We start from the raw sequence: 12316 nt of genomic DNA, 5'->3' as shown, positions 1-12316 counted from the left end.
CCCAGAATCCTAGACCTACAGATACACAGAGTGTATTTGAAGAAGGGATTGTACCCCCTTTTTCATGCCCTGGCGTTACTGGTTGTTACATTGCTGCTAAATGGGTTAGTGCTATGAAGACAATCCTTTGGCTACTGTCAGCCCAAATAGTACCTGTGGTAGAGAAGTAAGCGATGAGCATATTCCCTGATATGCTTAAAATGTTGTCTCCCAGCAGACTGACATGTAGTAAGAGATGAAGACTGCCAGATAGAACTGGCTTCTCAAAAAGTTCTCAGAAATGTAAAGTGTCCCTTTTATCTTCTGTACCATTATTCAGATGCCCTTTGATTTCTGGTATGTGGTAGTCTAAATTACTTGCTGACCCAGGGGAAAGGAACCCATATACGAAAAAATACAAAAAATACACCTGTGAAATCATGAACATCTTTGTTTTCCTTACAGATCATTGCAAATATGCTCCTGCACCTTCAGAGCTGTTAAGTGGCTTTTGATTCATCATACAGAGGGGAAAATGTTCAAAAAAAAGACCATCCGTATGCAGCTGTTTACATGTGAACATTTGTGATCTGATTTGACCACAAGCTGTCTTCCAGTTGTATAAATGTAGCAACAGCTGTGTTGAACATGAATCAGAAGTAATCCCTGTAATATCAGAAATACTATACAGTGTAATATATTCCTGTTAAGCCTGTAGGGCTGCTACAACAGTCTGCAGACAAATTTTCAAGAAAGCAGCTTGCTTTAACTCTTAATATGAGTTATTATTTGGTCTACTAGCATGATTTGAGAGCTAGACAGGTCAGCATTATGGTGTCATTTATTCTTGAACACATTGCCCAGAGAATGAATTGCTTGATTTTATGTCAAAACCTGTATTCTTTCAAAAACCACGTCAAGTACATAGGATAAACAGAAGCACAAGCACACAACTGTAAAAGCATACGAATTGAAAGGGAAAAAAAATCGGTTTGCTGTCAACATGGTTTGTCAATGAAAGGTGTGCTGGACAACTCAGACAATCCACAAAGTAATTTTTCACAGAGGCCTAACGGCATAGATATTTCTATGTATGTGCTTGAGTGCTTTAACATCACTGTTAAATTCTGGCTAAAGGCTTTTGGTTTATCTATGGGGAATAAAAAATGCATTGTATATACATATAGCAGTATTCTATGTGACAGTCAACAGTCCCTCCAAATTTCTTTCACAGCTATTTTCAACAGAAGAAATTTTAGATAATGCTCACAAACCTGATAAAAGGTACTGTGATTAGTAATGCAATTAAGTGCAAATGAATGAACAAAATATTTCATCAAAACTGCATTTCGTAGCAGGAGAAAGCTGTCCAGAATTGTTCTATAAATATGTTGGGTTGCCTCAACTCACATGTGACATTCCGCCCTCACAGCTGAAAGTTTGCCTGCAAAAAACTGGTATTCAGATTTTCATAACAGCATGATGAATTATTGCAAAATCTACAAAGACACACAAAACTCAAAAAATAGGACTCTCCACCTGAATAAGGAGAAATAGTAAAAGGTAAGCTAATTGGAAAACTATTTTCATTTGATTTCCAGGGATCAGATTTTACCTGCTTTCTAGAATAATCACTGAAATGACAAAAAATGTATTTTTCAAATCTAGATTTACAGATAGATTTACTACAGATTTCTCTAGAGAAGAGGAGACTGAGGGGTGACCTTATAAGTGTATATAAATATATAAAGGGGGAGTGTCACGAGGATGGAGCCAGGCTCTACTCAGTGGCAAACAATGATAGGACAAGGAGTAATGGGTGTAAACTGGAACACAAGAGGTTCCACTTAAACTTGAGAAGAAACTTCTTCTCAGTGAGGGTGACGGAACACTGGAACAGGCTGCCCAGGGAGGTTGTGGAGTCTGCTTCCCTGGAGACATTCAAAACATGCCTGGACACATTCCTGTGTAACATTATCTAGGTGTTCCTGCTCCGGCAGGGGGATTGGACTAGGTGATCTTTTGAGGTCCCTTCCAATCTCTAGCATACTGTGTATGTACTGTGTATGTACTGTGTAATTGGTAGGGCTTCGGAAATTTTGTATTAAATCAGTCACCTACACCTATTCTTATATACTTATACACAGAGAGAAAAAGAGAGAGAAATAGATTCTCCTCTCACACCCAACTCTTAAGGCAAGTTCTCATCTACAGTAGACCAGAATATGCAAGAGACATGATTGTATACTGATTTTATATGGTGAACGATATAATGATTTATTCATGTGGTAAATATAGACAAAGATCACACTTTGTCTTCATGTTTATTTCACGGGTCAGAGACCAAATACAACAGTGAATATTAAGATCAAATGTAGCTGCAAGCGCTAAAATTCAGAAGCTCTTTTGAGCTGGTATTTTATTTCTTGATATACCAAATACTGCTTCAGATTGTATGAAAGTACTATAAAAATCAGGTAACATTTGTTTGCAGATTCTATTCTGATTTCTATTCTCTATGTAGAAAAACGAAACAGGCTAAAGCCTGTAAAGCCTACCTCCAGGTATTAGACATGTGGCAGGGACACTTTTTATCACACTTGAGACCATAAATTCCTTCAGGGCAAAGCCTCGTTTCACAGCGCTCTCCAGTGTATCCTGGTTCACAGATACAGGCACCACTAATATGGTAACATTTCCCACCATTCATACACTTGCAGGTCTCAGCGCATTGCACTCCGTAAGTCCCCACTGGACACTCATCTTGGCATCTGTGAGAAAAACAAACAAAAATTAATTCTATTTCCCATAAACTACCAGTTTTGGGGATTTAAAGGAAATACAGTTTTTAATGAATCTCTTATACTGGCCTAAAATGCCTCTTAAGTAGAGCTGAAATTTACGTAACTTCATATTCAAAAGTGCCTTTCCCTGGTTTCTTTTGCTGTTCAGCTACACAGGCTTAAAAACATTGGCTTTGCAAATTCCTTTGGAAAAATGAGACAACTTACATACACAGACATTTGCACTTCGCGTTCAGGAACCAGAACAAAACCAAACCCTTTTAAATCAAACCTGAAGTATGAAAGAATAAATTTTCAAGCATTTGGTTTCAAAAGCCATCCATCTGTAATTTTTTTAAGTGATCTAGATTCTTCACTTGGCAATAGTGTGAACAGCCAGCAGACACACGTGCTCCTGCAGATGCTTAGGCCAGGAAGTTCCCTGGCAATCATGCTCAGCAGTCTCTGAAGAGAGTATTTTCTAACTGTGTTTCCAAACACATGATGTTTCCAGAATACCTTTATTTTCAGAATTTCATTCTGAACATTTTTTTATGTTTTTATTTTGGCCTTCAAAAATTCACAACATAATACGGAAAAATCTCCTGTAATACAAACCCATTCTTTTCATCTGACTTTTCCCATAGATTAAAGTGAAAATTAGTAAGGACCCATATGGGAGAATAGCAACGATTTTTGTTGCTCCATAAGGAAAATACATCATAACAAAGAGACTTCTTAATCAAACCTCTCTGCTTTCATTCACACAGATTTTAGAAGACAGCTACTTCGGGTAACCGTCTTATTTTCTTAATGTTTTACATATGAAAGACATTATTTGAGTTAGAGATCACACTGTATGTTTAGCTGTCCAGCCTGACTAAAAGACAATTTTCAGTATCCTGCTTCTAAAACTTGCAACTCATTTACTACAGTTTCCAGATAGTAATTTCACTGACTATGTATTTAAGAGATACAATATGAGCTTGATGTTTTCAGCTTTCTCTTTTTTTTATGTAACTGAATTGTTAAAATTTGGAACGGCAGCACTACTACAGCATTACTAAAGGCTCCAGCTCTAAGTGCACATAAAATATTTTATTGTATGTATGAGACCTCTCAGCTCAGGTTTGTATCTCAGGGTTTGTATCTCAGAGCCAAGGACTACAACATTTCATAGCTTATATATCAGGGAAAATCCTCATACTTTTCAATATAAGTATCCTATAAGCTCTGAATTATGCTGGCATGGACAAAAAGTAAAACAGCTAAATTTCAAAGCTTTGGGCCAGAACGTGCTGACACTGAAGTCCTGAAGTGTGCTGGGAAATGAAAGGGCACAAAACATCTTCTGCAATTTGGGTACATGTGTGTTTTGCCAAGTTACAGATTGTACAAAAATACTGTTTAATAATACAGCACGTTATTAATGGTTTTATCAGTTTATAACCTGCTCATTTCTCCAGTCCTATAAAAGAATTTCCTTGGGGGTGTCTTTCCATTTTTCTTAAATAGTTGTCTTTTTTTGTTTGTTTTGGGATGGCTTTTTTTGCATGATTGGTGATTTATCACAGGAGATTTTCCAAGATGTGATACAAGTCACTGCAAAATGTACAGAATTGGGCAGAGCACTCTAACTGACATAAAATAGGTATACACATTAATTTCATGCTTCTTCAGTAACTGCCTCAATTTGATGCTGCTATCGAGAAGTTTCAAGGTATTCATAACTCTGCCCTGGCTGAAGCCAGAAATAATATCCCCTTTCCTTCAGACATGTAGCATAATAATAGAGCCAATAACCCTATTTAAATGTTTCCTAATGAAGTTACACAAATAAAGCTGAGACTGAATTTTCTCCAAATGACAATCAGGAATCCCAGCCAAATTAGACAAATTCAAAATTACAATTTTTATTTTATTTTAGTTGTATCCTCTGGAAGATCCTTTTCCACTTCATGGTGAGGACAGGCATTAATCAAAAAGTATTAGACAGAATAATCATAAAGGCACTTTAAACTAGATTCGTTTGTGTTAACCCTCGAAACTATTACATGCTTTAAGAGTCCTCTTTTTCTTCCTGGATGAAGCAGTTCCAGGATTTCACCACCACGATGAAATCTCAGACAAATAATGTTGCAGTTACACACAGAAGTGAAGTTTAGCACTTTTAAAAAAACATCCTTTTTGCTGCTTTATGTAAGTGCTAGCTAAGTCAAAGCCCACACATTTCTTTTAACCCTACCCTCCCTTGCCAGTCCAGTGACATGAAATAAGAACCAGGTCTAAAACCTTGCTTCTGACCCGTTCCTGCCCTTGGAATACCTTGAAAAACAAAGGAATTGCAAATACAGCCTGTTTTGCAGGAAGAGGGAGCTCAGATTTGCAAAAGTGATCAACATGGTGCAGCCAGTAAGGCACTTAAGATTAAAGTCAGATTTAAATTCCAAGTAAAAAAAATAATTGCTTCTAGAAACACCAGCTTAGTGCAGTGCATGGATATTCCTTCGATTTCCCTGCTGACTCGTTTGTGTCTCTTTAAATGTGTCTACTGCTGTATACACCGTTTCTTCACAGATGCGAATTTTATTCTGGCATCCAAATGGCTCTGGACTAAATGTTTCCCTTCTTCATGAGTTTTTTTCCCCCTTACGACTGGTACAGCTCTTGCCATGTCGTGTGAACACTTGTGTGGGAAGAGCATATGGTTATAATCCCTATAAATTGTTGGCAGAGGTCCCCTGGCTGACCCCAGTGATTAAGCTGCTGCTGACTTCAGCAAATGAGTTGCGTGCTGTTTAAAATACTTGCAGGAAATCACTTCTTTCATCACTTGCCACTGCCTTCAAAGATTATGTCTTGCAATGCTACCTTTCCAATCTATCAAAGGTGATTTTTAACAACCATGTCAGAAAATAAAGAAGTTTCAATTCTTCATTTGAATGAAATACTTTAGGTAACACCTCTCCAGCCTGCTCAGTCTGAAGGATTGGATGAGCCTCCCCTGTTACTATGATTGCCAAACGTCTGCACAAAACCAAAAGTCTCCCTTCTCATCCCTTCACCATACTCCAAAATGCGTCACTATGCAAACCACTCAAGTGAAGACACACAAGACACTGCCAGAGCATGGGCCACAGCAGGAAAATCCTGAAACCAAGCAGTTCCCCACAGAAGGCTAGTCACATAAGCACTTTTAACTTGTGACCCGGCATCAGCTATGTGACATGACAAATATTTCACAGGACTCTTTTAATAGTATCACAGGTATTTTCATTCTGCTTTCTATCAGCTTCTAACAGCCACAGCGGATCCCTTGCAAAGTTCAGCAGTCCAGCAATAATATGTTTTCCTTACCGTTCCCCTGTGTAACCTGGGCTGCAATGGCATTGACCTGTGGCTGAGTCACAGGTCCCTCCGTTGTGGCACTGGCACTCCTGGGAACAGTTTTTCCCGTAATGACCCTCAGGACAAGGCTGACCACAGACCATGCCCTGTGTGTGCAGAAAACAAAATATCATAATATTAGATTTGGGATTACAGCTTCAGTGGGCAAAGAAGAGATGTTTGTAATCAAGGAAGATCAAGGAGACCTCATGTCACTTGTCTAGCGCTCATCTTGGAAATACCAGAGTCTTCTCCAGCTTTAAACACAGGCTATGTCTCGGCACCAGGGGCATAATCTTCTAGGATTTCCATTTGGAAGCGTAAGCTAATGAAAAATGCTATCTCTAAGCAACAGTGAAAACACTTAGACATTTAAGACTAATTGATATCAAGAACTTCCCAATTTATTTATGAGGAGTAGTATATATCAAGACATCCGGAAATGCCCTTCAATAAGTAGAGGTGTAGAAATCAGTAATTGCGGTAATGCCCCAATTATACTACTTTATGATAAGCTGTTTTTTTCTGATGAAAGGAGAAGCTGTCTGTAATTTAATTTAAAGGAGCATATCTTAAAAGCTTACATAGGATGCCTGATTCCCTTCAACGGGTTTTGAATTTCTGCACTGCTGTTTACATCTTTGGAATTAATTACACCTGTGTAGTGAGGGGAGCATCAGATCTTTAGACTTTCAAGAAGCCATTTCAAGAAAAACATCTACAGGCATTTCATCAGACAAAAGACATGCAGGTATTTCAGTTAACATAAGATACTGCAGAATGTATACCTGCCTACATTAAACCTTCCTTACATGTAAAGCAAAAAAGGTTACATCGACAAAATTGTGTTTTACAGAATCAAAAAATCTGAATCTAATGACCTATGCTTAAATAACTATTTGGAATGGAAAATCAGCCAAAGGGTTAACCAGTAAGTTGTTAGTTAAGACACACACTGGTATAAAATTTCCATTGCAGCTTCACATGCACTCTCATCTTTCATTACCTGCATTTAAGTAAATAAAGGGAGTTAAGAATTTATGCAAAAAATTGTATTCTATAACAAATAATTTCATTCTTCTAACATGAAGTGGAATGAAAAATAAAAATGGCCATAAGCCAAGTTAGGCAGTCAGGATCTGTGGTGCTATTCAAACACACAGAGACTATCATTTATGGCTATGCTGCCTAGTTGGTGAAGACCTGACCTCTGCAATAGGTTATCTCAATGTAATATCTCAATTATCATGAGATAATTAAAAGCTCAGGAAATGTGGATTTTCACACAAAAGGACATTTCAATTAAAAATAATATTAGCAAATACTATTGATCAATATTATCTGTGAATGTATGTAAAGAAATTATTTGGGCTTTGATCACCTTCCAGCCTTTTGATATTCCAACTCCAGTTGATATTCCAACTCCATTACTTGCCAGCTTGGAGTTGGCTGCATGGTAGTAGAGGTGAGTACTTGCAAAGCTAAGGTCAATTCTTCTTTCCCTATCCACTGGCAAAAGGCTAGAAAGTCTAAAGATAATGTCAAAGTTCTGATGTCCCGTTTCCAACAGCAACGTTTAACACAATATTTAAAGGTCTGGTGTTTTTGTTGTGCATATTATACATATGAAAACAGGCACAAAACCCACTGCTAAAACTGCATATAGCAGTGTCACACCTGTATAATATCAACTTCTACGCATAAATTAATGACTTCCAGACAAGATCTAAACAATGTTGCCTCATCACAGTATGAATCATATATTTTGCTTCTCAGAATCTGATAGTTAAAAAGGCAGCACAGAACCGGAGGATTTTCAGTAACAGATGGTTTTGCAAGTATTTTGTTCCAGTCATTTCAAATACGTTTCTCATTACTCCTGGCAACAGGCAGACTACATTTGGTATCTTCATTTACTACCCTTTTCTGGTGCTGCCTTAGATCTACAAATATGGAAGTTTTACAGGGTTGTGTTGATTTCGGGAAGTGTTTTTACCATCCATCCTGGTGGGCAGGCACACTCCCCGGTGACGTGGTGACAGATGCCTCCATTCTGGCAGGGGCACCTCTCCTCGCACTGGGGCCCATGCTTCCCGGGGGGGCAGAGGTCCTCGCAGCTGGGGAGGTGGTGGTGTACAACAGAGACAACTGTTACTTCAGCACACACTCCAGTCTCCAGCCACCTCTCTATTTTTAATGCAACCATTAATTTTTCCAGCCAGAAGTATAAAACAGAAAGCAGTCCAACAGAAAGAGACGCATGGTGAATATTATACAGCGTCTATGCAACAAATCTAAGGAAACACACCTGGCAATCTAGGAATTATTTCTTCTTGAAGATATTTCTTTCTACACTGGCTGATGCTCATTTGTTGTTACTGACAAAGCTCAAAATCTATTCTGGAATGACAAAGCTAATTCTATGTTTCACTGCAATTTCCCAAACTTCTAGTCAAACCATTTTCATGTGGTCATGACAAAGCTCCTGCTGCTACTTTCTGCAGCTTTTACTTAGAAGTACAGATTAATAGGGCTTTCAGCTACACATCTGAATATGCACTGCAACACAGTTTGCCCAACCGCTTCTTAGCCACCAGTCCCACTTCCCTGCAATACGCAGCAGCCAAACTGACAGCGGAGTATTAAGTTAATCTAAACTTAATTTCTCTCGTTAGCACTATTTAGGACTTGCATCTTTCCCCATAAATAATATACCAATGCTCACAAGGCACCAGTGTATCCAGGAGGACATCTGCACTCTCCAGTCACGTGGTCACAGGTGGCTCCATTTTGACACTGACATCTTTGATGGCAGTCATTTCCATATGTTCCTTGATCACAGCGCTCCTCGCAACGCCAACCTTTGAAACCTGATGCACAGTGGCAGGCTCCAGTGATGGGGTTGCACAACGCTCCATTCTTGCACTGGCAGCGGCTGCTGCAGTGAGGTCCCCAGTGGTCACTGTCACATGCTGACAGGGTTGAAGGAAAAAGTTACAGCAGTTTTATAATAGCTCATGTTACAGCAATGAAGATACTATGAGTCAACTGCAAACAACCAACCAAAAAAGTCATAAAATGGAAATAGTCATGTAGTACATCCTCAGTTCTCTTTGGTCCTCAAGAATCTTGACAGGCAGAAAGAACTTAATTTATGCATAAAAATTGACTTCTTAAGCTGTGAACTAAATGCAAGTTATAGTTCCTTCATTGTCGAAACTCTTCATTATGACTCCCTACCATCAACTAGCAGTTACGGTTGCAGTGAGCTTCCATTTACACAGAGAAGCCTTGCAAACCTAAAAAAAGTCAAAAAATGCAGCCTAAATCCATAAACAACTGTCTGAATCCCACAAGGAAGTTGCAAAACTTACACAATATAAGATTATGATTTTATTTCAATTCAGAAGTTCCTACTTGTTTACACAAGTACAAGTATTTCCTCTCAATATTGCAATATACTGATAGGGTGAAAGATAACAGAAGAAGTATTTCACCAAGCAACAGAAATTAAAGATTATATGGCTAAATTTCATCTGGATATTACATATTTGGTTATCCAGTGTGTCTTGATGATCAATCAAAAGCTTCTCTTCTTGTCTGCCCCAATGAAGCCCATTAAAACCCTATGAGCAAACCACACAGCAGTTATTTCAGCATCAAAAGAAAAACTTTAACACTAACGAACATATTTTTCTTAAGTGAGAAACACTGGAGCTCTCTAAAGAGCCAGAAGATGAAGGTCACCTAGAGTTCAACAGGAATGCTAATCATATGGTCAAATGATCTGATTTTATTTTTATGTTCTGTTGATAACAGCAGTACTACAGGAAAGCCTTAACTGTGCCAACTGACTATCCTCTGGGAGACTGACAACCATTGTTCTCTCAGTCTTCTCCTGGGGCAAAAAAAGTCAGGCAGAAAACAGGCACACTTTCCTAGACTAATGCAGAGCAATTCAAGAATCCTCCTCAGGGCAGGCACTATTCAGCTATAGTAGCTGTTCACTCAGGCTACACAAATAGAAAGGGATTAAGTCTTTTAAGAACCTACTCCTTAAGATTATTTCTTTTTTCCAGGAGAGGTCACTAGAACATAAATTGATAATGGATATATTGCAAGCACCTAAAACCAACAAAATATAGAGCAACAGAAAGTACTGCATGTATTACAAACACCCAGTGATACTGTCAAACTGTCAGAACAACTTTCCATCTTATTATTGGCCTCTCTCTGAACACATTGCGGGTTTTGTTCTGGACTACACTACAACGCACTGCTGTCTACAGCACACACTATCTCACAAGTTGCCTTTCCCCATAATAACTCACATTCATTCAGAACTGCTATATATTTATTTTAAACATGTCTGCATGGAATAGAAAGTGTAAGCCTCATGCTTAACCAGTCCTCAAATTATCAGGAAACTAGCTATTTTCGGATCTATATAAATACATGTACGGGTGGTGAGATGTCTGAGACATTCACATATTCTGTCTTGATTGGGCAGACACCCCTACGTTTTATTCTGTGCTTAACACATTAGTCTGGTTTCAGATTAACAGTTGCCCTCCTGCTTCCAGACAAAACAGACAATTTCATCCATTCCTAATGGAATAATTATAAAATTAAAACAAACAAAACAAAACAACAACAAAACCCACTAACAACAACAACAAAAACAACCTGCCCTGGCATGTCTGACAAACAGAACAACTCAGACTGACTGCCAGACCACGAGTATTCCAGTGCAGAGCTCCGTCAAGGGTGAATGTGGCCTGAACACACTTTAGCTATAAAACCAAGACTTCATCTTGGTTGCTAAGTGCGAGTTTCTGCTCTTCCACCAGTTACTGGAAATGGAATATTTGCTGCTGTGCAACAACTTTCATATTAGCTGCTTGAAGACCCAGCATAATGAGTCTCAGAGCCACACAGGCCAGAAACACTTACCACCATGCATCTGCTATTGCATCCAACACCCAGGCCCCAAAACTGCCTTGCTAGAAACCTCTTCATTTGTGCAGCAGCAGAAGCCTTTTACTCTCTCTGCTCCTTTTACAATCCCATCACCAACCTGCCTCCCAGAGATGTGCCTGTCTCCTAAAGATTTACTGACATCCAGGATGAATGACATTCACATGCTGTGTTTGTGAACTTGAACCTTTCTCAACTATTTTACTGTAAGAGCATGTACCACAGAGTACATAATAATATATTAGTTTCCTGGTGTGATCTTCTCATGTTTGCAGGAAATCATTAAAATAAAAAGCATCAATACAGCTGCTGATAGGATTTCCAGTCTCAGAACCATTCTCCTGGCAACGGCCAGCTGGATGACAAATGCTGACTATGCAATTTTTCACTACAGTACAACTGCGAAGCGTTCCACCAGGACAAAACCATAGTACAACCGCATAATAGTCTTTCAAGAAATTCTGTCACCAGCCTGGCATCTACCTGTGAGTTATGGGAAGAACCACGGAGAAATTTGCAGCATTAATGGGAATAAATAATAATTTGGAACAAGATGGATAAATCACATATTTTACTTCTCTGTCCCCTGACTGATAATCAATAATGCTCCCCATAGGAAATTAAAGTTATTTGTCAGAAACCAGTGACCAGTTTACTATTAAAAAAGAAGAGGTCAAAGCGTAGAAATGTTTTCTGTGGCAAGTTTGGTTTATTTTTATTAGTTTTGGAGGCTAAATTTATGAACTATTATATCAGACTATTTCTATTGTTTCCTAGTATTCAGACACTAAGAAAGCTGGGCTGGAACTCACACAGCTGCTAATCTGGTGGAATGGGATAGTCTTTGAGTTAATGACTATCATCAGGTTACACACTGTCAGCTGGAGTTTAATCAGAATAGCTGCTCTGACTGTCCTCACTGGACTAAGGTCACAGGCACATGCACATATGCAAACATTACATGCATACACACACAAAAGTATCAGCTTCTGAACAGATTAGGGGCTGTAAATCATCTGTCTCAGGACAAGGTATACCTGAAAGGGAAGCAACGTACAGACGAGAGCCCTATGTTCAGCAAAGTTTTGACACCACTACAAGGGCAATACATCTCAGCCTCAGTAACTCCTGGAAGCAGTTTGAATCATGCAGAAATGCAAAACTCAATTAAGTAAACCAAAGTTAACTTT

The 12316-nt window shown here is 38.7% G+C and overlaps 1 protein-coding gene across 2 annotated transcripts in view; it reads right to left on the bottom strand.

Annotated features, from left to right (window-relative positions):
• Positions 1–12316, bottom strand: part of MEGF10 (multiple EGF like domains 10) — a 99170-nt gene that overhangs the window by 39677 nt on the left and 47177 nt on the right. For both annotated transcript variants that reach the window (XM_062617443.1, XM_062617442.1), the window contains exons 6-9: positions 8875–9121; positions 8146–8266; positions 6120–6256; positions 2538–2750 (exon numbers count right to left, since the gene is read on the bottom strand). In XM_062617443.1, coding sequence (XP_062473427.1) covers positions 2538–2750; positions 6120–6256; positions 8146–8266; positions 8875–9121 — 718 coding nt within the window. The remainder of the gene's footprint in view (positions 1–2537; positions 2751–6119; positions 6257–8145; positions 8267–8874; positions 9122–12316) is intronic.

The sequence above is a fragment of the Pezoporus occidentalis genome, unplaced genomic scaffold, assembly GCF_034315485.1.
Source record: "Pezoporus occidentalis ecotype Australia unplaced genomic scaffold, CSIRO_AGI_Poc_V1 ctg196, whole genome shotgun sequence".
In the NCBI taxonomy this organism is placed as follows: domain Eukaryota; kingdom Metazoa; phylum Chordata; class Aves; order Psittaciformes; family Psittacidae; genus Pezoporus; species Pezoporus occidentalis.
The sequence above is the reverse complement of the archived record's forward strand: the minus strand, read 5'-3'. Positions and strand labels throughout refer to the sequence as shown.